At 37.3% G+C, this 27,731-nt stretch overlaps 1 protein-coding gene across 1 annotated transcript in view; it reads right to left on the minus strand.

Moving 5' to 3' along the window:
- SEMA3C (semaphorin 3C) overlaps positions 1–27,731 on the minus strand; it is a 116,286-nt gene that overhangs the window by 46,512 nt on the left and 42,043 nt on the right. Inside the window, exons 3-5 of the mRNA XM_053978120.1 lie at positions 5,297–5,457; positions 2,818–2,880; positions 1,370–1,489 (exon numbers count right to left, since the gene is read on the minus strand). Coding sequence (XP_053834095.1) covers positions 1,370–1,489; positions 2,818–2,880; positions 5,297–5,457 — 344 coding nt within the window. The remainder of the gene's footprint in view (positions 1–1,369; positions 1,490–2,817; positions 2,881–5,296; positions 5,458–27,731) is intronic.

Here is a 27,731-nt window from a genome sequence, read left to right on the forward strand (position 1 = left end):
CTGGGGAAAGGTGATCCTTGTTTCATAGTATATCAAAATAAGTTATTGCAGAATTTTTTTAACCAGAAGGGTGGATTCACTTAGTTCTGCTTGTTTCTGCTTTTAAATCCAGGCCTATAATCTCTACTTTTAGATAATAAAGCGCAGTGATTCCGAGTGCATGCTCTGTTAAGGAAGCTGGAGCCAGGTAGGGATCTACCAAAAATCACTGAGATCATACCATGCAAACCGACCTGGAGGAACATTGACTAATCACCTCCCTGGCAACCTCTGCAGCAATCTTGAGTCTCGGCCAGAATTCCCATCCCACTCCCAATTAAATCACTGATGAATTTCTCAGTGTCTTCCCGAGAAGCCAGCCCAGCTTTTAAAGCTGCCCTCACATGGCAAAGCTCCAGGTAGCACGCTCTGATCTTCCCTCCCAACACATCTGCTTCCACATTGTTCTGGAAAATATACTGCACACCCCTGTGCCTGCAGACATGAATCTGACCCAAAAGCTACTGAGGTGCTGCCTCCTGCTTAAGTGCCTGACTTTTTCCTTCTGGTTGCTTAATTTATTGCCTATTACATTTGCACATAAACAAACATTTCACTTTCAGATCAGGAAAGTTGGACCATATACTTCTGAAACATCTGGTACTTATACTGAAAATACACTCAATGAAACTGAATATAGAAAGACTGGAGACCTACCTAGAAAAAAGTATGATCTTACAGTGAAGAGAAAACTTACCAACTTCATCTGGGCACCATCTAGTGGGGCAAAACTTGTGCAGTAGACAAAGTTCCTGTGCTGGGATTGCAACTAGATGGTGTTAAGCTGAATTCCAGCAAACCTAACTTGAATAGTTAGCCAAATTAAGGGCTTCTCCGGGGAACCAGTAACACATGGAAGTTATAAAAATGTACTTTGTATTTTACTTTTCATCTAACTGGCTATTTCCTTTCAAGTACTTCTTGGGCATTTTTCCACCAAATGGTAAGAATGAATTCACCAGACAATGTCAAATAAAAAGCACTATCAAATGCATCTCAGCATTTCATATGTCTGTGGACAGCCATCATATATTGGACATATATATATATATATTGGACAAATATTGTCCATATATTGGAAAAATATATTTTGGACAACCATCATATTTGAGGCATGGCTTTTGATCATGGCTTTGCTTCTAGCTGGTATCAGGTCAGAAAACTATGGACCTTTGCTCTTTAACATGAGTGAAGGAACCACTGATTCTACTGGGAACACTACTGGGACCTAATGGGACCACTGCTTCTTGCATTTTCAAAACTTTGAGATTTTGCTTCACACCAGCAGGGTGGACCACAAAGTGAGTGGACAGAATGAAAAGAGAGTTACCTCAGACCTGCGTCCCCTGTTGACGTAGACGCAGACGGGGCTGAAGGCGCCGCTGCCGCAGACGTACAGGTGGGTGCGGTTGTACGACTGGATCACGCGCACAAAGTTCCCACAGCCGTGCTGCAGGAAACACAGAGAACAGTCACTCCACAGTGGAAAATGTTAGGAGATGTTGGGAACTCTAGAGAATAGACATGATATATAATTTTAATAGCATCATGAAAACAGCTACTGAGTTTGTTGGTCTCTGGATTTGGACAGCTGTTTCTTTTCATGTCATTTTGCTGCCCTGGGAACTGGGCTCTCGCTGATTGAGCACCACAGATGAGTTATAGAAGAATCCACGTAGTGTTCCCGCTTCCACACAGCAACCCAATTTTCTTTCACGTTTCTCTTGCATGAGAAGAAGCAAGACCTCTACAGGAAACAAAGGCGTAACCTTAGGAAGTTTCCTTAAGGACACCTCTGAAACAGTCTCTTTTCCCTCCTGATTTGTTCAACACAAATGGAGATAATTAAAAAGAAAGCAAGTCTAAATATCAGATTTTGCTATTTGTATAAACAATTTACTTCCAGAACTTTAAACTGAGGTTTGCAGTCAATTGTTGCTTTGTATGGAAGACAAACATCTTCAAATCAGCATGAAAATTAAACCAGAATGTTAAAAGGCCACACGGTTCACAGTATTGGATTTACAGTTTTTTCTTTCCCTTTTGTATCTAACTCTTTCATTTTTTACTGTGATCAATGTTAATGCATTTTATGTTGAAAATAGACTTTTTAAATGAATTTTTTTCTTACCCTGATCCCAGAATTGCTTTCATATTCAATCATCCAAACCCCATCCAAGACAGTGAGAACTGCACATGTTTTATGAGCACAGGGCTGGAAACTGTGCCATCAGTCATCTTCATGAAAATCCGTAGAGTTAAACCTTTAAGTTTAGCAGACTGCACAGGTTTATTTACTTTTAAAGGAATTCACATTTTTGGTTCAGCAGGAGCCAGCACCATACAATATCATCTGAAAACTGGTGCACAACTGGGGTCTTCAGACTGCAGGTAGTGGGTACCACCCACCCTCACAGTGTGCTCCTGGGGGGTGCAGCCAGTCAGAGAACTTCCACACTGCAAAGAGCAGCTCAACAGGCTGTGCAGCATCACCCCAGGACATAGCTAGGAAAGTACTATTACCTAGTTAGATTAGTAACAACCAAAAAAGGTGAGGAAATGGACACTGCATATCTTCTTCCATCTGTCAGAGTCTGGAGGTGCATTCTGTTTACATCGCCTGATTTTCCAGAATTTTACTTTATAGACTGGCTTACAAAGCATTTCAAAAGAAAACTAAACAATTCTTTCATTTTCCTTTGGCTGCACTCAAGGTGCTCTTACTTTATTGCCAAGTACCTAATTTGTGTGTATGTGTGCATGTGGATTATTACTTACTGTAGGATCCTTGCCAGCCATTTTGCACTCTTCAACCTTGTTTGCTGATGCTGGCCAGAAAATCTGTATGGAAAGAAGTATTGTTCAAGCAGTATATTTATTACATAATTTAAAAAATTAATTTCACTGCCTAATCGATTAATAGATTAATTACACTAATAGATTAATATCTAGATATAATTTACACTTTGATTATTAAAAAAAAAAGGATTTTTGTTGATAAGTAAAACTATCTTTGTCTTAGCATGCACTAAACAAAATCAAGGTCCAGGTCTTTGGCTGATATATATTAAGTTTATTACAAATTTTTAAGGCAAATTAATCAATTTATCTAGATTTTTTCTTCTAAATAGGAGAGATTTTCCACCACTGTTGCCTAAATTACTACCCAACTTTACTTTTTTACTTTTACTGAACTTGTAGAAATTATTCACACTAGAAATAAGAAGACTAAAATATTGAAAGAAAGGTTCTTTTTTAAATTATTCAATTTTATCATCAAAGGTTTGGCTAGATTATGGAAAAAGTTACCTGAAATCTCAAGATTTCACATGGATTTCTTTCAGACAGATTTTCAAGAAATTCAAAACATTCAGTCTCTGAATGTTTATCTGTTTATCTCAAATTGTAAATATTTTGAGCTTCTTCCATTATTTATTTTGATTTTGAAATAGGAAAGACATCCATTACAAATTTATCCCCAGAACTCTAGTAAGTGACTGATAACATTTAGCCTCAAGATAACATAAACAATAACATTCAAGGAGCTCTGTGTATATATGTACACATATATATATGTAGAATTATGGATTTGAATGCATATGCATATAGGATTTCTACAGATATATAAGATCAGCAACGTGAATCTGTTGTTAAATAAACAAATGGAAAGACTCTGTGGAATTGCAGAGGTTCATTCTGAGCCTAATACTGGGTGACCACATTTAGTGCCTGAAAGCTTTGTGTTTTTCCTTTCTGTTGATTTTTGTTATTTGTTACTCTCCAGGCCTATATAAGCTGTTGAAATGCCTCACAGCTTCATACTGCAGAAAATATTTCACGTAACAGAGGCCCTCCTATCTAACCAAACTCAGCACAGCATTAAACCCAACCTGCCTAGGACAGGAGGGAGAGTGCCATGCTGGGGCACAGCTCCTGCCAGAGCAGGAAGGCTGGATCACTGTGAGATGGAAATTAGCACAAAGGTCACAGAAGGTATTTCAGATCCTAGAAGGCAGCCCAATTTCAGAGGGAGATTTGGGTACCATTAGGAGGAGGGACGGACGCATTCACACCATTGAAGGAGAGGTATTTAATTTAAATGTAAGTTAGAATGAGCCTCCCGGGCTCCCTGAACAATCAATTCAGGTGGACAGGCATGTCCAGAGGGTGATTCAGAGCAAAGCCTAATTTAACTGTGCTCAATCACTCTCTGGCAGGGCCCCTCTCTCTCCCCTGACACATTAAAAGCCTTGTCTCTTAAGGAAGGCATTTATCTTCCCTGCTGCAAGCCAGGTATCGCTGCCCCTCAGCCCTTCTGAGGTACACTAATAAAGCCCACAGATTAAAGGACTGGATGGATTTGGTGGAACAAGGCCTTTATGATACACCTTCAGGCAAGGTAGTAGCTGTGATAGTCTAAAGACAGGCAAGACAAAGTCTGTAGACAGGTAATAGCTCCACAGCCAAGCTTCCGGGCACACAAGAACTTCTGCAGGTCACCTATTTCAAAAGCAGAGAAGCTGAATTTCAACTGGCTTTGGAGACAAGAGAGGGATCTGTAAGCATTTGATAACATTATTATTTTCACACAGAGGTTGCCTACTACTGTTTGCTGAGGAAACACAAAGTCCTTGGAAAACACCATCTCAGTAAGTGAGAGAAGCCAGAAAACAGGCAGTGTCAAGGGGTAGATGTGCATCATGGTGCCCAAAAACCCCAAATAAAGTGTCTCAGCTACCCAACTGAAGGGCAAAAGCTGACACAGACATAACAGGAGATTGGAGAATAGTTCACTGATTAGGGTCCAGAGCACAAAACATAAAAAAAAATGTAGTAAAAGGTTAAGGACAACGCTGTCCTTGTTTTTTTTTGGTTTTTTTTTTTTTTTTTTCATATGGCCTGAGAATGATAGTGTGTATCTTCTTCTTCCTTGAGGATTCTTCTAAAAGTGCATCTCTGAACTATCTTATCTTGGAGAGACGTGGAAAGTGTCAAACCACACAGATTTTCCTTGTGAGGCCAGGCCAAGCAGAATATTGCTTCAAAATGAGTAAATAGATAAGTTTTAAACAGTGTTTGAGGAACAGCCTATAGCTTCATCTGCATTACACATAAAACAAGGACTAAAAATTCCACAAGGTGTGGGCATGGACTTCTGTGCAAAATAATCAAATTATATATGTATTTTTTTTTTGTCTTACAAAGAAAGGCACGGACTAAAGCAATCTCAAATTCTCAAAATAAAACTTGAACTTACACTGAGGGGGTCTTGGCTTATATTGTTAATATTCAGAGACAGAATATGATCTTTACTCCCCACATAGATCCGATCCTGATCTTCATCCATCAATAATATCCTGTAATCCAGGGGGCTGTGGGATATCCTGTGATACTCAGAGGTCTTAGTTTCTTGCAGCTCTGAAATAGTAAAAACAGTAGCATAGTAAAGCAGTTCACTCACGTTTCTTGCTTCTCAGCTGCAATTCTTTCTAAATAAAGACAACTTTGGGCACAAATGGGGCCAGAGAGGGAAAAAAAAGCCTCATTGAACACTAGCTAATAATAAAATGGCTGAGGTAAAACAAAGTTTCTTTTCCCAGTTTGAATACAATTATTTTGTACATTAAGTAGATAGATACAACTCATAAAAATCAGGCAGTGCTTTTATTCATTCATCTAATTAATTCTTATTTTAATGGGTATTATTATTTACAGCTTTGCTTTTTAAGGAACATAATTTATTAAATTAATCAATGTGTTCAATACATTCTGAAGTTTATGACTGCAGAAAACCCACAAGATCAATGAGAACTACATAAGAACCTTTTACCTCCTTTTCCTAACAGGAGGCTTCACTAAGAATAGGTTTTTATCATTTTCAAGGTCAAATTTTACTTTGCTCTTCATCATCATGCATGGCTTACTTAAAAGAAAAACAAAATTATTCAGTCAAGTCCAAATGTGTCTGTTCATTGAGTTGTTTGTTTACAGGTTTGGACCAAACTAACAGAACTGTAGAAGGAGCTCTATTTTTTACATAAAACCTTTTTCTACAAAGTGAAGTGAAAACATCCTTTGATCTCAGCAGTGCAGGATCAGGCCTGTTACAGGAATAGCATAAGCAACTGCAAATAAGTAATACTTGCTGCCTTCAAGAAAGCTCAGCCTCCCATCTTTGCTAAGCCAATATATTTTGGGCCCCAGTCAGATTGTTTTACTTTTCAGTAATTACAGAAGGGAGATTTCTCAAGAGCTGAGAGTCAAAAAATAAAACCTTAATAATCAATTTGTCTTTGTTAAAATATTTAACATATAATTATGCTTTATTTCTTGAATATTAGGATTGAATTGTGTTCCCTCTGACTCTATGAAAATGAGCTCTGCTATAATGTATATTCATAAATGTAAGATCTGAACCCACAGGTCTCAGTTGCAAACTTTGTCTGGGACAATATGGCTTGTCACTGTTGGCAAAGGTTTTTTAAAAGCAAAGTTTTTTGCTCACTCATTCCCTATGGAAAACAGTAAATGTCTTATACAAAATTAGTTGTCTGAAGCTACTGATGTTTTATAAAACAAAACTCTCAAAACAGAAAAAATTCTGTATATGTGCTCTATTAAAAAAATGCACCAAAAGAAGTGTGCCTAAAGTATGCGCCTTCTGCAAAACATATATTTAGCTGAAAGCAATTTTTTTTTAAGTACTTGGAGAGCCATTTTTAATCGCAGGCAGAAGTTGAAGTCCTAGGATTCATACCTGTCTAGTAGAAAACTAATGATTGAAAGAACACTTATCAGAATATAATTTGCATTGATAAATATGATACATAACTCCAATTAATTAACTACTTTCATAGGAAGATGAAAAATATTTCCAGTTACTGAAAGATAATTGTGTTCTGATTAATTTAGATGTGAGACAGGTTTCAGGAGCTGAGTTTCCTACATGAACTTATTTATGGTAATATAAAAATAAAAATGAATAGTATTTATCTTGTGCCTTGACAACAGATAAACATACAATAAAGATTTACAATCTGTGCCTAAAAATCTGAAAAAGAACTTAAGTATATATGAAAATTGTTCACAGGACTTTCAGAAGCCTTTTTTTTTTAGTGCTTGAGAAATCAACTGTTTTTCTTCACTTTAAAAAACTCCTCCCTGTAAGCTTTAGCTAGGGTTGTCCCAGGCCCCTGGGAGACTCACCAGCACAGTGCCATTAACACCAGCACCTTTGGCCCTCTGAAATTCTCACAACCAGTCTCAGGCACTCATGCTCATCCCTTTTCCTGGGGCATTACTAACTTTACTATAACACTTGGAGGCTGTAAGGTGAAACTGGACCTTCTCCTAACTGTACATTTGATATACCAGGAAAGCACAGATAAACTGGGCTGGTTTCCCACCCAACACGGGGTAAATGTGAGCACAGTGATTGCACAACAGGACGTCCCTCCTTATTGCCCCACTGACTGACAGTGGTTGACAATGAGAACACCACGGCTGATGTAAAAGATCATCATGATCATGATGACTGCTTTCAAACAGGAGACAAAGACAGCAACAGATTTCCACAACTTTCATTTATCAAAATCCATTATTTTCTTGGATTTTTAACCTCTTTGAAATAATATTATTCTATCCAAGGCTCCTGAAAGATAATCTGCTTCCATCGTGCTGCTGATGCAAAGAACACCTTATGCCAGATTACTAGACTATGGAAACTCAACACCATTCATAAGAGGAAGGAAAGCTGTGAAACAAATACTCTCACAATGATTTATTAGTTTTATTTCTTTTAATACTGAAGTTTATAGCTTATTACACTTTCTGGGCTACTCAAACAAGTAGGGAGGGAATTTAATCAAATTTTATTTTCATTCAACAAAATTTACCACACAATCACCCAAGAAAATTTAATTTTTTTAAAGATTTAATACGTGATTGCTGTTGCTAAGAGAAAGCAGTGGTTGCAAAGATGCTATAAGTTCTTTCACATTCCCTTTCATCTCTCTCAAACAAAAGTTTTTGGCAAAAAATGAAGTAGACATTTACTGACATTCAGGGCAATTCTATTCCATTCCTTGAGAACTTAACCAAACATTGAAAGCAGAAAAACCTATATAGAGAATGATGCTACAGACAGCTCTCTAAATATTAAAAATTTTATTTGACAATAAAACAATATACAAGTAATTTTCATCCTTAATGATACAAAAATAATCTTTGCTTGTAGTTTTTCTTCATCAGTTGGTGACTTTTGCCTTTCCTCAGGGATAAAACCAATACCAACTTGATCCCTACTGTAAGAAATCTGATCTTAGAGGACAGGTTGCTTTAATGAAGGAACAAATGCTTCAATGAATTCCCTTTCCAGAATTATGCTTATTATTGAACTGCACATTTTGGACATCCCAAGCACTGGGAATTTTCTCTGTACACAGTGCACAGCTTACTGACAATTGGACAGTTTAAGTCCCTACTCTTTAATTATCCTTCTAATTGACCACAAAAAGAGTATTTTTTAAATAAGCCATGTTCTCACAAAAGAAATAACAAAATACTTGTGTAATATCTATTACTGACATCACAAAAGCCATTGTAACAAACCTAAATATTCTTGCCAGTACAAAACAATTTTAGCTATTAGAAACAGGGTATCCAGGGAGGTGTAGTTATCTCACACAGACTATTATAACCAAATTATCCAGCCTGCATAAGGATAAATGAGCTAGATCCATCAGGTAGTCCTCTGAATGTCTTATTTAATCACTCAACCTCGAACTTCCATCACTCCTTAATTCAAATTCACTGGAAGCACAATGTTGAAAACAGTCTGGCTCTCCAAAACTAAGGAATATAATAATCTCTAACATGTAGAGGCAAGACCTTAAGTGACTTCCTTGGTTGACATCTTATAAGGATGTTTGATGCATTTGTTACTGAAATGAATGCAATTTTTAGTGGGATCTCTGCAGGATCTTCCCAAAATATAACTTCCTTTTTGCAGACTCACATAACCACTTATTACTGAACATTCGACATAATCAAGAATTACCTTTATGTTGTAGGGTTTGGTAAGCTGTAGCTATGGTATGCAAGCATCCCTAGCCCAAGTTCAAAGCACTGAATTAATCCACTGATAAACTGTGGATAAACCATGACACGTGACAGACTGCATGCAGTCATGCCTGCACTCTACCATCCTGGATTTCCAGCCTAGCAGGGCTTCTTTGAGCAAGCCTAGGATGGTCTGTCAAGCTTTTAATTTAGGATCCCCTGTGGGAGAGTGCAAGAAATAATATGTTTTCCTCCTCTTTCCTGCTGGCATAAGGATTCAGTCTCAGAAGGCTGTTTATGGGGAAGTTCAGAGCAGAAGTAGAGATCTGGTGTCTGTGCTTCAGAAACAAGCAGGGAGTAAAGCACAGCAATCCATTCACACAAGCACCACAGAGATGGGCACAAACACAGCTTTCCAGGAAGATGGGCTTCATCTCCCCATGGAAGCTCTGCCATCCAAATTGGCATGGATTTTATGTAGTCCTAGTGATGTGGAAGTCAGCAATACAATGCTGTTTTATTTTACATTCTCATGGGGTGTGGGGTGCACAAATCACACGCCTTGTGTACATCTAGCAGCAAGCTCAATGTTAGCCTCTGATTATGGAGGCTGTAAAACTCTCTTAAGCCTCATTAAACCTTGAGTTTGTGCCAACAAATATGCCAGCCCATGCCAATGTGAGACTGCAATGTAAAATCTCACCTTCTAGGAACTGGAATGAAACCAATTTTCTTTTTTTTTTTTTTTTTTTTTTAATAGAATTAAGTGTTTAAGTAGGACAATGTTTTTGCTTATAACATCAAATGGAAACAGTCCCCTTTTGTGCACAGGTCATGTTTAGACAGGTGAAAAAGTCATTTGGACATATAGACACTATGCATAATGTTGCTACCATTGAATGGAATGGTTATGCATTTTAAGAATGTGAGTGATATCTGAGGTATTTGCAATGTTACCAAAAATAATTTAAAAAAACCCAAAACCAAAAAACTTCAGCCAGAAGAAAAAGTCTGCTTTGTTTAATTTAAATATTTTCCTTCCTACTTAGTATTTACAAATCTCTTCGTTTTGTAACATTTTAGCAGAAATGATTGGAAAAGATTTAGTTAAACGATATCAGATTTCATAAGAATCAAACAATTTTAATTATTGTTTTCTTGGCATTATTTTTAATTTTTTTAGTGTAAAGACATGGAAGAAATAAATGCATCATTTTTATACTTTACACAGTACTTGTGGAAATAGTCTGCTATTACACTGCAAGTCTGAGAACACCAGTGACTACTTTTTCAATTTCATGTACGGAAAGAGAATAAGTAAAGTGAGGATATTTCTTTCCAAAACTTCAGAATGAGTCACCTTTGCACTGTCAATATTCCTTTTCTTTGAAGATGTATGTATTGATTCCTTCTGCTTAAGGGGTTGAGATAAGGGAGCTGCTGAAGCATTTTGCCACTGCTCATGCAGTGTTCAAACTAAAACCCATCCCTCATCCATTCTCAAGCACATCCCATTGTGAATGGGGACACAGTCATCTCATCAAAGAGCCATGAGTAGCCACATGTGCTACTGGTCAGTAGTGTGCCTTAACCAAACAGGGCCCAAAAAGGCTCAGATGGACGTCTGACCTTTTCTTTATCTCTTCTTCATGCATCAGAGTTTTGACTCTTTTCTTTAATGCTGTTACAATGAAATCTGGCTTTTTATGTAAGAGGTAATAACTTCATAAGAACTAGAAATCAGAGATGTGCACACTTGCTTCTGAATCCATCTGAAATGGGTTTAATTGTATTTTTATTAAAAAAAAAAGTGAAAGGGGAGAAAATAGATTTACAAGTGCTCATAAAATCACATGCTAATTAACAAGATCATTTGAACAAGACAGAAGAATGGAGTTCAGATTGCACAGGCTGAAACAGAGCCCTTTTTTTGCCCAGAGCTAAAATGTATAATCTGCTTGAAGGAAACTTAGTTGCTGCATTTGGAATGAGAGTAAATAACAAGGAAATGTCAATTATATCTAAATATGATCTGGTTTAAATATACACCTTGAATACTTGTGGGTGTATTTGCTACGTGAGTTGAGAGTGAAATTTAAACATTCCTGGACAGAGATAGTGAAGTCTTTTATAAAGGGGAATCAGAGCACCAAGGTGAAGTCTTCAGAGAATCAGGCCCAGAGGTGGCTCTAGCATGTCTGAAGAACAATTTGTCACCTGGAGCAGCTCAACATATACATTAGGAGCAGTAAAACACTCAATAGCTCTTTGTGAAGGGGACCATGTGTTGATAGGAAAAGACACACCAGTTAACAGTTGACCTTAAGCAGAGCATTCACATATGTCAGTAGATGGTTTTTTGTTTTTTTGGTTTTTGGGTTTTTTTTCACAATTTGCAAGATAGAAATCCTGAAATCCTGGTAACTCACAGACTTTAAAAAAAAATCACAATCGAGTAGTAACTGGCTTTTAACACTGTGCCTTTTAAAAAGTTGTACCAAAAGGGAAATAATACATGACAGAGTGCTGTTTTATTAAAATTACAGAAATCTGTAACAGAATTTTTCATCTTTTATTTAGTACTTTGAAGGAAAAAGGAGGGGTAGATCCTCTGAGGTGTGGGCAGCTGCCAGTTTTGCGCAGAAGGAATGTGCTTTCTAAGCAAAAGCAAACACATGAGACGAGAAAGCCACTTACTCGTGTGTGGCAAAATGTATTAACATGGCTTTGTGGCACACTTATCAACCCAAGACATCCCACGACATTCCATACCTCTTTATTGAAGCTTCAAATTATGAAGAAGAGGTATGATTTCATTTTCACAGATATTGTCACGTGAAATCATACCACATTCCACAACAGAAAACCCACTCCAAAACAAAGAGGAAAAATGTGTCAATGTTTTTCAAACTGCAGTTACACAGCTATTCTAAGTCTTATCCTAAGCCAAATATTCCAGTACTGAGATTCCTTCATTGAGCATTATGCAAGACCACCCACACCCTCCAGCCATCTAGTCTCACTAGGCTGTAGACACTTCTGGGCATAATAACATCAGGTTATTTCTCCATTTACATCACTGTAAACCTCGAATAACTCCTCTGAAATCTGTATAGGTACTTCAATAAAAACATTGAAAAGTAGGCTTCCTTTTTTTTTAGCAAGTAGTGTGCAGTTATGATTTTATATAAATGCAATTTTTATGCTTTATTATAGAAGATGCTACAAATACTGCCATTCTACAGAACTTTACAGAAGATATCCTATTTTTCAAGTATTACCTTGCTCTTTTCTGCTCATTAGTATCCTGTCCAGGCCTTGTTCTGATTTTTGGTCCCAAAACAAAAGGGACAACTTTGGCAAGCATGGAGAGCCATAAAGATAGGCCAACTGGGTTTAAGATTACTGCAGCCGAGTTATCCATGTCAGATGTGAGCCAGTCTCCTCCAAACCTTGTGTGTAACAAGCTTGTGTACAACAGCACTGCAGCATGAAAGCTGCTCTCCAAAAGCTGCATACTTCAAAGTCTGCACAGTTACACAGAATTTACCCACTGACTGCTTTCCAAAACCCATGGAGAGAGAGGGCCCTTGCCACATTGCCCAAAGGCTGTAGAAGCTCAGCCTGGGTGCACACAGTGGCTTTACCATTGGCACTAGGGATGATTTTGTTTTTCAGATGCAGGAGTGAGAAGCTTTTGGTTGCCAAGAATGACATTATTTTTGAGACAGAGTGAGGAAAAAAAAAGCTGCACCCCTGGAGAAGTCAGACAGATTCCACATAGTTTTACTTCTTCTGGGAGAAGTATATCTCTTCATTGTAAACTCTTGCGTTTTCTCTCTTCTCTTTTTTTCTAGTGGGCCACCAATCACAGCACTGGAAGAATGGCTGTGCTTCTTCCTGTGATGCTCAGGCACACACAGAAATGTTCCAAGTAGTGATCAGACTAATTGGACAGATAAACCCCTGACTGTATGCAGACACTGAAACTTTGATACAAATTTACAGAGAGATATGAAAAATGGAAGACAGTGAATTATTGTAATTGTCTGCCCAAAAAAAAAAAAAAAAAAAAAAAAAAGATTGAAGGTTGTGATAGTCTCCAAGTCAGGACTGGGCAACAACATGAGATCTGGGAACTGTTTTTCCATATCATACCTCTTCATCCCATTTGCCACTAATGGGTTGGCCACTGGGAGAACAAGGTCTGAGTTGACTTCTCTTTAGGTTTGCATCTCATTCAGGCTATTTCTTTTGTGATAAAAGCAAACATTTTAAGGCTTAGGATTAAGTACCTGACTATTTACTCCCCACAATCAGGTCAGATGATGTCAGCTGAGACATCTTTGAATACTGGAAAGGGAAAGAGAGGAAAGGGGAGAGTGTAAGTAAAGTTGGGTCAAAGGTAGGTTGATTTACTACTAGAATTGTCTGTCTTTGCAAATTTATCTTTCTGTTCAATCTAAGTGAGTACTTTGCAGATAGTCTGTAGACAGTGAAGACAGAATTTGGCTTTTGCAAAACTGACAGCTACGGGGGAGTAGCAGTGTGCAGTTTTGAGACGTTAATACATCTTTGCTGATGATGTGATGCCATCTGTAGTGAAGATCTATCAAATGTTTCAGAATAATCAACACCTGAAATAATGAAAGTGTTATAGCAGTCTCCCAACTTCTTTTCAGACTGAAAAAGCTCTTAATATCAGCTCACATGCAGTCCTTTTCTCTCTGAGCATATTTTCACTAAGCTGCCGAATTATTTGTTACCAGCTAATAAAAACTCACTGAGCTAATAAAAACTCATTGAGAAAACACAGCTCATCCACTGAAAAATTTCATTATGGTTTCTGTAATAAAGTAAGAACCCGCTTCACTCTGGCAAGGCAGAGGAACCCTATCCATTGTATTCCTTTCCCTCTCCCAAAGAGCAACCTCCCCAGAGATTCAGCAAATCTTTCTATTGTCTACAATTGACATTATTGCCCTTGCTGCAATAATCCTTGCCTTTATTGATGTTACCAAATGTACAGCAACTTTAACCATGCTACTTTATCCACAGATCTCCTTAAAACATATTGTTCCTAGCTTCACTAGTCACTTCTCACCACTACTCTGTACAAAATAGGGTAATTTAGTATATGCAGGCTTGGTTACAGTTCCATTATTATTATTATCAATTTAATCAAATTAGGATTAGCTATCAGGCAAACATCAGGCATAAAGAGATCAAGCTAAATCCCAGTGCTTAGCATTCATTCGTTCTTCATTAAAATAATATAAAATTTACCCAGTTATGAGCTGAAGAAACTTTGGAAGGTGGTATTTCTCATTCAAAAGAATGACAGTAATAAATTTGTTTCAGTTGACTGCTGAACTAAAGGGTAGCATTTTTATACATTAAAAAAAATTGAATTTAGTGGGATATTCATAAAAACAGCAAAGTTGCTCATAGCAAAATCAGGCAACGAAGTATGTGGCATGGTGGGTATCAGACACAAATAGGTAAACCACTGCTTCTTTTTTGGTATGTTTTCTTATTTCCTCAGTATCAGTATGTCAATGGGATGCATATACCTGCCTAAATACTCTTGTCTATATATCAGATAATCATCTCTATATACCAAGTCAAGATAGTTAGCAAGCTCTGCTTTACATCTGGGAAGGATAAAAGAAGCACTTATTCTCACTCGACTATGTGAGAAAACAAAGCAGCTGGAGGTCAACAAATGGCATCCCCTGCTCAGTGAACCTTCCATGAACCCCTAGTTCAACACGATGCCAGAAGGGTCATTATATCAGAGATAACAAATTTCACCAAAAGCAACAGCCATGCTCGATTCCACAGTCATGTCACAACTGCATTTATCCAAATCTTCCATTGTTATTCCTATTTACAGAAATCTTAGAGTAATGGAATACTTTTCCACAATATTCTTAATGCCTTTCCTCTATTTATTTGTTGTTCTGTATGCTTTAGTAACCAGTGTACCACCCCTTGCAGCCTAATTTGAGCTCTTGGATTTTATTTTATTTTGCAGCTGCAAGGCCACCCAACCTTTTTCACTGACAGGAAGCAAGCTGCTTTCTGGATGTGGGTGTTTAGGATGCTTTCTGAAGCCAAGGAAAGTTTGGTTTGGGAGAAAAGCAAAGGTCAAGCCTATCTTTAAATGTCTGAGCAGTTGGTTCTTTTTTTCTCTTGAAACAGATTTTTCTGGTATATTAAATGCATTCAATCCTATTGGAGGAACAGCCATGTGGTTTCATCAGATTGCACATTAAGTGTTTTTGTTTTTTGGGTTTTTTTTTGTTTTTTTTTTTTTTTTCCCTAATTACTGTTATGACCCAACCTGCTTCATTGAATATGGGATTTGGCCACATCCCCCAGAGGATTTCAGTGGTTGGACACAACTGGAAATTATTAATTTCATCATCAGTGTTTTCTGGTTGTGTTGCTGAACATCATGGACTGTTCTAAGTTTCATATTAAATACAACATTTTTTCAATATTCATTAAGACATGGGGTGTGTTTTGTTTAAATGTCAACTTTAAAAATAAAATATTTCCAAGCATGTGTGCAATGAAAATTATTTTATTTAAACTTGGGGGTTTTTTTGTATGGATTTGGCTCTGTCACTGCTAGGTGTCATTAATAGGATGTGGCTGTCCCTACTGCTGGCTCCTGGGAGCAGGAGTGCTCCAAGCCTGCGGGCAGCCATGCTCAGTGGGCAGCACAATTGCTGTTTAAACACACAGAACACAAACGTTTTTCACTCTTTTTCACACCATGAAGACTGACACAAAGAGTGAATTTAGGAGCACATTCCAGAGCTGCATGCTACCATCAATCTTCAAGTGATCACCAGCTGGTATTTGGGTGCACAATAAAAGTCATGTTCAGTGGGCTGAGCACAGCCTGGTGGATTAGAGTCCTCTCAGCTCTAAATCCTGTTCTGTGGTTATTTTGCTTTTTGACTTTAGACATGTCACATAAACTCTTACATAAAGACTTACATATGTAAAGTGAAGGTAACAGTTTGGTACTTATTTGACTGGGTTGTTTTTTGTACTGCACTTTGTAATGTACAAAAAAACCTTTGAAATGAAAATGAAATAACTGGATGAAGTTATTTCAAATGTATTTCATATGCAAAAAGAGATATTTTTTTGTTTGTTTGTTTGTTTGAAGTCCAGATGCTTCAGACTTAATAAGCTCAGCCAAAACTCTGGTTTGGATTTAAGAGATAACTTTTATGCTTTTCTGTTTATATTTAATTTGAATGGAAAGCCATTAAAATAAATAAACCTTCTGCAGTCACTCACTCCATGTTTAAACTAGACTTGCCATATTTATTCATCAAGATGGCCATTTAGAACTTAGCCAAAAGTGAGGAAAAAAGTGTAAGAATTCTCTTGTTTGCGTTCACACAGATAGGAAAAAAACCAGATAAAACCTACTTGTTTATATTCAACTTTCAGTTATGAAACATCTCATGATTACAACACTATCTCTTTCAGATAATGGGAGGCTCTAACAGAACTGAGCAATTAATGTATTTGGATATGTTGAACCACAGCAATGAGAAAAAAAAAAAAAGACAAATCTTTGCTTCCAGGTAAAAAGGCAGAGAAGTCAAGATGAGTAATGTACTCGATAAAATACTGTGTCAGCCTCCTACAGGTCCAGTATAGAAACGGGAGGTTCTAGGAAGGAAGGATTCAATCAGCAAACCAAACCTGAAGGGTATTTAGATTCCTGACAGATTAAAATTGGCACACTGCAGGTACAGGACAGGAAGTGGCAACAGGATAGAAATCAACCACAGTCATCCCCTTATCTCTACAGCAAACTACTCACTGTAGCACAGGATGACGCAAATATCCTCAGTATATAACTCCGTGCCCTTAATCCTTAAACAAAAATTGCATTAATTTAAAGGCAAAAATCATAGATTGTGTCTCTTCTGTATGTCCTGTACTTATATTTTGGAAGCACAAGCAAAATAATATGGCTATTCATTTAATGTGTAATGTGCAAATATGTAGAACAAAGGAGATTTGTTTCATGATCAGAACAGGGAACTAACTATATGTATGAACTCCTGGGCACTTGCTCTCTGACCTTGAACAAATCTCTCACCCTCCATTTATGTCAGTTTAACCATCTGCTATATGTTTATAACAACACTTACCTGTCTTTCAGAATTACTACCAAGTTCAGTTAATGTATGTTTGTTAAAAAAACCAACAAATTAAAGGCATTTTTATGTTCAAGGTAGTATTCTAATTCAAGTTTCTGCTAACCATTTAGGCTTATTGCATAATAGTTTTAAATCACTGTATTTTAAAGGTACACATACTTTAGTGTTTCTCTTTTGTATAAAGCAATGCTGCCTAATGCACAATCCATTTTAGCTCCATTAAATAGATGTCATGAATTTGATTGCTGTAGAAAGAAAATATCTACAATGTGATTGTGACAAAGCAAATAGAGACAGTTCTGAATAGCTTTTAATCAGAATTTGTTTACTAAAGGCAAGCTAACTTCAGTAGATTTGGCTGTGAGGAGGAATGCCAAATAGTGACCTTTTGAACTCACATTGAATGAAAAATATTTTCAACAGGTTTAAGTCCTTTAGTTGGTGTTTATTAAATAGGGCTTTCACTATTATATAGGATATATTTTGACTGGTTCCCTTAAATAGCTTCAACTTCATAGCATTTTAAAGTATATTTTCATATTTATATTTTTACAAACTTTTTCTCTATTATGAAAACTAACATTTATTCTAATAACTTTTAGCTTTGTTAAATGATCTCTCATAGCTGCTCCTCTTGCTCGGCTCTGTTTGCTATTCCATGCTGGGTTACTGGGTGTTTTACTGGCACTGCAAGTTCCCAGAAAAAGGGGTCTCTTAAATCAGATGCATATTTAGTGTAGAATAAATAATTTAAACTAATTTTTATGTATTTTTGATGGCAATCTATTATAATGCCTAAATATTATCAATGAAGACACTACAATCTAGTGATACTGACCTTTTCCATTTGTGCTACAAAAGTTATCAAATTGACTCTTGCTATGTGAGTATCATTAGCCTGAGAATTAAAGCACTTTACACAACACTGGATTTTATTGTCACTGACCAGTGTCTGTTTTATTGGTGTTGAGATTTGAACATTCAGACTGACTCAGTGAAAAATCAGGTCAACAAACACAGAACCACTGGCATAAAACATAGTATTAAAGCATTAAGAATCAATTCTCAACTTTCCAAACAACTGTTAGAAATGAAGTCTCCAAATTTACCATATTTACCAGTTGGCTGCAGGTAAAATTTTAAAAAAAATGTTAAAGTATTAGCTGAGGGTGAGAAATTACCTAGAAGTTCAGATGCTTGGGCTCTAGTCCTGGTATTATAAACTAACCTAGAGCACAGACAATCATCTTCAGAAATGTCATCCTCAGTTTGGCAACACCAGTCAGACTCTCCTGGTACAGAATCCCTAAGGCAGAACTGAGGAAAGCACAAATGTCCAGCTACTTTTGAGAATATTTCTGGAATTATCCTTCTGTCTTTTTTTTACAGCCATGACAGACAATTTCGTACAGGTTGGTAAGGCCTGACCATGCATATCACAGTCACCAAAGTACTTAGGCAGAGAAATTATTTTGTTCTGCATGCCAATACACCTTAGGCAGACAACCCAATGCAAAGAGAAACTAAGAAAACTGTGCAGGGTTCTCCACACAGTACAGTTTACATCTGTGAAAATATCTGAATATGAGCTTGGTTGAATTTTCCTGAATTAATATTCTGAATTTAGGCTCTTCATTCCCACCTAGATGCCAGCTTAGGTGCGTAACTGGTGTATTAAATTTGTTGTTATACTTCCCTGCCATGTTGCACTTCCTTTACTCTAGCTTTGGTCATGTCATAACTACTTTCATGTCTTTCTTCCATAGTTAAATTCTGTACAGCAATGCCACTTTATGTTCCAAAATAGGTCCTCCAAAAGAATTCTCAACACATTTCATAACAAAGAAAACATGCTGGAATCTGGGGCTCAGGTCTAATTCCTGAGTCTACTCCCAAGAGGCAAAGTGGGCTGTTCTAGAAATAGAACAATGCAGAGCAAATGATTAATGATTTACAGCTTCTGAGATAAAGTACACACAGAGAAGTCCATCCTTCAGCGCTCCTTGTACCAAACAAAATGGTCACAAATCCTGCACTGCCAGAAAATGCAACTACTTTAGGCTTAAAACATGACAAGATGATGAGGGCAGTGTACTTCAGCCTTGGGCATGAGAAAAGGGGAACTTTAACAATCAATGACTACTCTGGGGAGAAACATTCTGGTGGATGAGGGAGAACACAAGAACCTAAGTCATCCAAACCAACATAATTTTCTGCTTTTTTATTGATTTCAACCTTTTTCTGTAGGCTCCTGTTTTGTTTTGTTTTTCTCTAATGACTGCAAAAGAAGCCTGAATGATTAACTCAGAGTGGATATCAAGTATTTACATGATGACATAAGAATTTCCTGAATGTGATAAATTTGAAGTTCCTCAATATGATTAAAATACAACTTTGTCTCACCTGGTACCCCAAGAGACAAGTGTAACAGACAGTAAAAAAAAAAAATCTGAAAACAGCAAAGGGTTTGTTTGTTTCAATGATTGATTATGGGCCACTGAAATAAAAAATATGCTTAATTTAAAGTTAACTCTCTAACTGTAGTGAACTCAAATGTAATTGTATCAAAAACCTCCAAGCAGGACAAAAATCACACAGACAGGAGTGCGACAAATTAACTTGGATTTATCATCTAAGAAAGTAAGTGACATATGAGGAGAGCAAGGAAGGGAGGGCAATAAAATATCTGCAATTTGAATACATTTGCATTAATTTCCTCATAATATTAGCTACTGTCTAGTATCCCCCTGCCCTTTGCACACTAAGTCAAAGCAAACCTGCATTATTTGTCCTGAAAAAAACTATTCATAGAAGCATTCAGAAGGTGACTTTTCATAGATGTCAAAAAAAATCATGCAATGCTTATTGCATTATAAATGTTTGCAGGTTCTGTCAGGCTGCACATATTTAGATGCTGCTTACAGATAAATGATCACTGTCCAGATCATGTGATTAATACTGGTTTTCTCCTTCAGTTCTGCTTCCCTTTCTCCTGCTCTCTAATAAGATAAAGGACTATCCTTTCAGCTAGTATCAACTTATACATACCACGTGAGATGGTAGAGAGCCCAGGTCCAAGTGATAACATTTATTTTTCAAAATCATAAAATGCTGCTGCTGAAAGACAGTTTTTGTTCTGTGTCTTGGCCTCCAAATTATTCATACCCTGCAAAAATTCTGCTTCAAGTAGCTGACACAAAAAAATCCCTTTAGTTGTTCACATAGGACATTTTAAATCTCTTGCAGAGTTATTTATAAATATTGTATTAATGTAATTAAAATAAGACCTATCAATTACATTAATTAATAACATTAGTGTGTGGATGTCTGCCTAGCAAGTGTGCATAGAGTGAAATTTGTTTGAACTCTTTTTTCTGCTGCAGTGATACTGTTACTCGGGAAATATTAGTACTTAGCTAGATTTAATTGAACAAAGAAAACTATGTCAATGGCCTTGTGGAAAAATTCTAATCAGAAATGAGCAAGTAGTTAAACAAGCTTGCCTCTGTACTGAAGAAAAAATAAGAATACAAATGATGATCAGATATGAGGACATAAAAATATGCATTACCAATCTGGAATAGATAAAATATTAAAATATTCCCAGAATCTCATCTCTTTTGCTATATTGATGCCATTTAGGTTTTGCCTTTTTTCTTTCATATGTTCTCTGTGTTCTTCACACATATATTTGTAGCTTTGTAGTCTATTGCATTAGTGATTAGTTTTCCAGTACTTTCCCATGGCATTTTCTTAAGCAGAAGGACAAAACAAATTCCAGAGCTCCAAGCTCAGGGAGGTACAAGGCTCTTGTGCTATCTTGGTTCTTCCTGGGAACCAAAGCCGAAAACAACTCTTCCAGATACATTCTCATGGAAAAAGTACAACTAGTACCAAAACGGGGGCTCCAGAGAAGGGGCTTGACCTGGGGCGGGGGGGGGGGAATTGCATCAACACTTGTCCTCCTAATTGGTGCTTTTTATAAATTTCGCTAATTTCCTGAAACCTATAAGAAATGTACTCACCCATGGGCGGATGGGCTTTTGTGAACATCTTTCCACAACTGTTCCTGAAGGCCTTCAAATAAAGCCCCCCTTTTGTATTACGTCCTCACTAAAATTATCTCCAGTTTCATTTCCAGGTTGGGCAAAAGGCAACACTATGTGAAGGTAAAGAGCACTCAATTATTGTGGGTTTGTATGTGAGCATATCCCACTGTGATAAGGGCCATGTTATTTCTGATTCCATTTCATGACACAGATGATGATGCTCTTACTTATTTTGTGTCAGTTTGTGAATTCATTAAATCAACACATTTTTCCTATGTCTTGCCTCTGAAATTATAGTGAGTAGTTTATAAAAGTCAATTGACTCAGCTTGTAGCTGGCATCAACCAGGTTCTTCTTACTGAAACAATGCACTTCTTGTAATAAATGCCTCTTAGATTAACTTGAGCTCTGCTACTGGATAGATGCAGAACCATAGATGCATCATTACATCTGTCTACTTCTCCTTCTGGCTTTGGTCTGTCTTGTTTATTTGGATTATAAACTTCTCAAGATGGGGCCACAGACAGCAGTTTCTGAATGCCTGTGCAGAAGGACAAGGGTGGCATATTACATAACTTCAGTTTACTGCAATATCAATTAAAAAAAAAAGTTTTATAGTGGCTTAAATACTTTGGAAAGGGGTACATATAAACACCTCCCCCTTTTTAATCAGTTTTTTAAAAGTGCTTCTGGAAGAAAGACTTTATGTCCCCTTTTTGCATTTTGAACCGACTGAGCAATGTTCCTATTGGAAACTTCGGTTGCCTCCAGTCTACTTCATCTCTTGGGAGGTCCAGGGTAAATATGTTATCATTGCTATTGAGTCACTCAACCATAGCAACAACCCAAGCCAATGCCAAATCCTCTCAGGCTGTTAGGATTGCAAGTAATCTAAGCATCATCTTCTGGAGCAAATCAGCAGGCAAGGAAAACACAGGAAAGTGACATGTAAGAACTGGCTTTGAATATTAAGCAAGGAATGTCAGTAGAAAGTCAAAAATATCTTGTATGGCAGCATACACCACAGGCCCAAAGTCAGGATTGCCACTAAGTTACAACAGACCTGCAAACATTCTAGGAGGACGAAAACAAAAGTATTCTTCCAAAAACAAATGGCTCCATCACCCTTCTGACTCAGGGAAACATAAGCAATTAAGGGTGGCTCAGGAGTTCCATCTTAAGAATTCCAGGCTATCTGAAGGCAGGGGCATGGCTTGCACTAGTCTCCCTTTTGCATTAATAAAGCTGAATTCCAAAGAAGTGTGAGTTTGTACATTAGCTGATTGGGCAGGCTGGGCAGAGTCATACAGTCTGCTGCAGGCATCTGAGGTACTGAATTTAGGAGATCTGTTTGAAGAAGCTCTGTATATTCTCACTAAGAGGGAAAATCAGAGGGTTAAAGAGAGAGGGGGAGTAGCTTAGATTCTCTAAAGCTCCATCTGAAGGAACCTGCCATGATTTATTGAGGTGAATCCCAAAGAGATAACTCCACTTTACAAAGAGTTGTCAATTTGCTTGATCTGCATAAGGTCATACCTAATGGTGACAATTCCCTATGAAATCTCAGAACAGGTGGAAACTGTAACACCTTGAACTAAACATTGTGGGCATTCTTCAAAATACCAGGCCCATAGGTCAGCAGTTATGTATGTTTTCTTGCAAGTATGTAAAAATGCTGCAGGGTCATCCATGTCTTACAGGAATCATTGGCAATATAAAGGTAACAAACTGTAACTTCAGTTAATAAAACTTCCTTCTTCCAAATCCCTTTTATGCCCTTTCAAAGAGATAATCACTTTGAGAGATGATTCCTCCTTTCTAGATCTTTCCCTCTGCCCTCACATCATTCGCAATCAATGGAATTCACAAGATTCCACTGAAAGACAGGTGGCCATATTTTCCATAGGACAAGGCTAAAACATTGAAATAAAGCAGGAACCTCTAAAAATTTAAAAAGTGTACAAGAACAAAATAGGGGCAAATTTTAATCTGAAACAGTTGTAATATGGTCTCCTCTGGAAAATATTAAGCACTTTTAGAGTTTAACCAAAAACATATAAGAATTTCCACTAGGATTTCTCAGGGATGTAAACTAAGCACCTTTAAATGCTCTGTTGGACCACTTTTTAATTTCAGGTAAAAAAGAAAGTGAAGAATGACAATCACTTTTGAGGGAAAGGAGAAAGCAAGGAAATTAAAATATTGGGTTATTTATTACAAATGAAAATATTTATTTCAATGTTTTAAAATACAGAGCAGTGTCTTACTGGAAGATAGGAAGCTAAATTTTATCTGGTTGTACAGAAACACTGGGCTGCCACAACAATGTACTGCTATCCCAGCAGAGAAAATAATCAACAAGAAATAAAAGAGTTATGGGGGGAAAAAAACACAGAAACGCCAAACCAGAAAGAGAGCAAGAAGAGAAGAAAATACCATTCTAGAAATAAGATTGTCATTGTAACTTTGTTGTCTATTGTATTATTGATCAAGTTTTCCAGTACTTTTCTATGGAATTTTCTTAAGCAGAAAGACAAAACAAATTCCAGAGCTCCAAGCTCAGGGAGGTACAAGGCTCTGTGCTATCATGAAAATTGGTTTGCACACAGTTTTCTTCTTCCTACCTTAATACAATACCTCAATACACATCCATGCTTGGATATGTTTAATAGCAGCTGACCCCAAGAATCCCTCTAGGTTAAGGATACAAAGAGGGATTGTGGGAAGATACTTATCATAAACCAAAGATCTTAATGTATCTATTTGATAATTTGTCAGTATCAATTTATTTCAGATTGAAAATAAAATTGCAACTCTGCACAGCAGAAACATAGGGCTGAACACAAACATCTGTCAGAAACATTCGGACCTTCGTAAACAACTCAAAAGAGAAATCAGAAACATGAAGAGTGATAGCAACTCGCCAAGTCATCCAAGACCATAACTGGGAAGGGCACTCACTGCCAAAGCCCACTTTCACATCCTGCTACATCAAAGGTAGCATCTTGGCCTTTAATTAGGCAGAGGAAAAAATCATTTGGGAATAGTCATCTCTAAGGAGGTTGTATGAGGCAGAGACAGGATCCCTTCTTAGAGCTTCAGTGCAACTTGACTACTCTGAAGCTTTTCCAGTGGCCTTGGGGGACCAAGTGTTCTGGCTGTGTATTTGCATGGGTAGGAAGTAAGCAGCACATGCTTCAGGAGAAAAATGCAGAACCCCCTACTTTAAACAGCCATTAGTAATTTGTGGCTTAACTAAAAATAACAATGGCTGCAAAACACAATCTGAATTTGTTTTTTCTTTACGGGTTCAAATTATGCTGTGCAGTGACCAAGACATTTAATGAGATTGAATCCCATGAGGTTCACATTTTACTGGCCTGGGAGGATGGGTTGGTTGTTAATCCCTGGAAAATTTGTCAGAAGGAAGTTTTTATTATGAAGCCCACGCTAATAAACTTCACTCCTAGCCTCCCACATTTCAGAAAATTGAGTTAAGAGATCATTCAGCCCATCTGCCTCTCCTACCTCCTAAACATACCTCACTTGGGTTTTAATGGTATATATTTCACTTAGTTAACTGCTACTAATGACAATTTTTGAGGAACAACACAAAGTTTTATGTAGGCTAAAAGAAGTATTTTTTCTCCTGTAAACTTAAAGGAAAAGAAAATTTCCAAAAAAAAAAAGATATTCTAGAGACAAACAAGCATGCAATCTAGCAATGGACTTTTTTTCAGCACACAACAGCCTCCAAGTAAGGCATATGAAACAGCAAAGGTTTTTTACTTCCACACCTTTTCACTAACATCCAAGTGCACTTACAACTCTTCCAACTTGTCTTATTTGACATTTGTTACTCTATACTTCCTCTGGTTTGCACTGAAGGGATATGAAGCTATTTGTTATTTCTGTTTCCTACTAGCCAGAGATTTATGTCACTGCATTAGAATGCTATTACAATGAATAAACTCATCACCACCCTGAAAACAAATAAAACAGGGAGAATAGGAAGAAAAAAGAAAACCCAGATGCACAACCGGAGAGAAAAAAGTTCTAAGTTCCCTAAAAAAATATATGTTTTGGCCATGTACAAATATCTTGGCGAGCCAATGTCCCAAATGTAAGGGCTTTGGTCCAAAAAGTAGAAGAATTTTTGAAACAACCACTGACACATGCAATTGTAGAGATGTGCTTCAAAGCAAATTCAGAGCGTGAAAAGGAATGCATGTTTGCCGCCATGTGATCAGAAGAAAGCAGCAGGATCTGCTGGTCTCCACTTAACCTTGCTATCCTCTTCCATGTCATCAAAGGAAGGTGCAAATTTTAATTACTCTTATAAATGTCACTGCCTTGAGGAATATTACACAAGTCAAAAGTTCAGGGACATCATTTTTTTAACAAATGAACAAATACAGTTGTCAGAAAAGTGCTTGGAGCAATCTGAATAGTGAGACAAATACAATCATTTTTGCCAAACATTGGCCTACATAGCAGGAGTATAACTAAACCTGGTTCAAGACAATTTCTGCTAAAGGAGCTCAGGAGTTGAAGATTTAAGAAAACAAAGTCACTGGTAATACGAAAGATCATAAAGCAATCATGGAAATTAGCTAACTATTTCTGTCTTATAATAGCAGAAGATCGCTCTGTATGAAATAAAACAATACAAATTTCACTATTCTTCTAAAATAAGGCCAGTTACTAAGATTCCAAGAAAACTGAATTTCCTCCTTGAAATCTTACTGAATGCTTATTCCCACCATTCTACTAGAAGAAGAGCTGAAGTCTGATGGGAAATGTGGCAGCACCTCCAGTTTGTTCGGAAGTGGTTTGATGCTTCCTGAAGCCCTGATATTTTCTGAGTTACTTTTTCAGATTCTCTCTTCGACATGAACTTAAGCATGATGTCAGACACAGAGACAGTCAATTATCAACACTGAGTTTGACATAGGGCTTGGTCCAAGCTCATTAGAGACCTCCCAAGTTTCTGTTCCTGGACACTGCAGGCTCCACAGGCGGGGTCGTGTGAACGGGTGCATCCCTCACGTCAGGGCACTTACAGAGGGCGTGCAGACATGCCGGCTGGGCTGCAGCCAGGGACTTCTGCAAGGGAGAAGCTTTCCAGAATGCACTCCTGAGCTCCTCCTAGCCTGATCTCTCTGCCCTGAGAGCCCATTTTCCCAGTGCAGCAGCAAGCCAGTGTGTCCTGGCACACACTGCTGCAGAAAAATGTGACATCCAAGGAATTGATGGCTACATGAATGGATCATCTGTATAAAGCATCTGCCTCATCACGTATAGTAACAGTGGCAATAGAAAAATTTTATGGAAAAAAATGCAACTCAATAGAAGACTTTGTTTTCAATAAGTCATAAAGACAGTGAACTGATGCACACTTAATTAAACTGAGTCCAGGAAGAAGAAATCAGTCAGAAAGGACTGAGTACAGTCAGCATGAGAGTTGGCCTTCAAACTTCTTGTGTTTATCACTGGCAAATTATATCTTGACTTTACTGAGGCTTTTCTCATCTCTGTAATTGACTGAACTGTAAAAACAAGTCACATGTGATAAAAGTTCCCCAGCACAAAAGTTTCACAGAAGCTTCATTTGTAGCCTAACACTACACAGGGAAATAATAAATCCTAGTTAGAAATACACCAGTGCTTATGGACTCATAATATATTTGTATCTGTTACAACTTGGATTAAGTTGTATAAGCTATACCTGCAGGCTAAATAGTAGCAGTTTTAATTAATTTCTTAAGCCATATAAAGTATTTAGCTTTCTAAGTACAACAATTCTATTCATCCAGTCTGACTGGATACCAGTAATTGCCTAACAGCAAATCTAGCTATGAGACAATGCAAGCATTCAAATTGCAAAATGTACACATAGCAATTAGTTAATATATTTAGAATAATAAAGCAAGTGTTCACAGTGAAAAAAAAAAGGTGATAGAATATAGCATATAAAAATAAAAATATATGTATTATTGCATTTGGTAAACAAACTTCTTTTCTCAAAAAATTATTTCCTTCTCCCTCAAGGGAAGCACACAGCCTCACACCCCTTGTCCAGAAAGAGCTCTACTCCTGCGTGCTACACACATCCAGGGAAAAAGCAATGGAATTGCTTACTTTTTGATGGTTTTCATCTTGAGTAGGAGTGGCCCACTTGATCAGACAGAAGGACCTTTCTGTGACTAGGTCAGCTGCTTTGGCATGAAACTTTGTATCCTTTCTTTTGACTCTTACTTAGGAGAAGAATAGGATGTGAACTATTTATTTGGATACTATTAATTTATTTTTAGTATAGTTCCATAAGGAAATCTGGCAGAAGGTCAGAAACTGGACCATAATAAACCATGTCTCCAAATAAACA

Source organism: Vidua macroura, chromosome 5, assembly GCF_024509145.1.
Source record: "Vidua macroura isolate BioBank_ID:100142 chromosome 5, ASM2450914v1, whole genome shotgun sequence".
Lineage (NCBI taxonomy): Eukaryota > Metazoa > Chordata > Aves > Passeriformes > Viduidae > Vidua > Vidua macroura.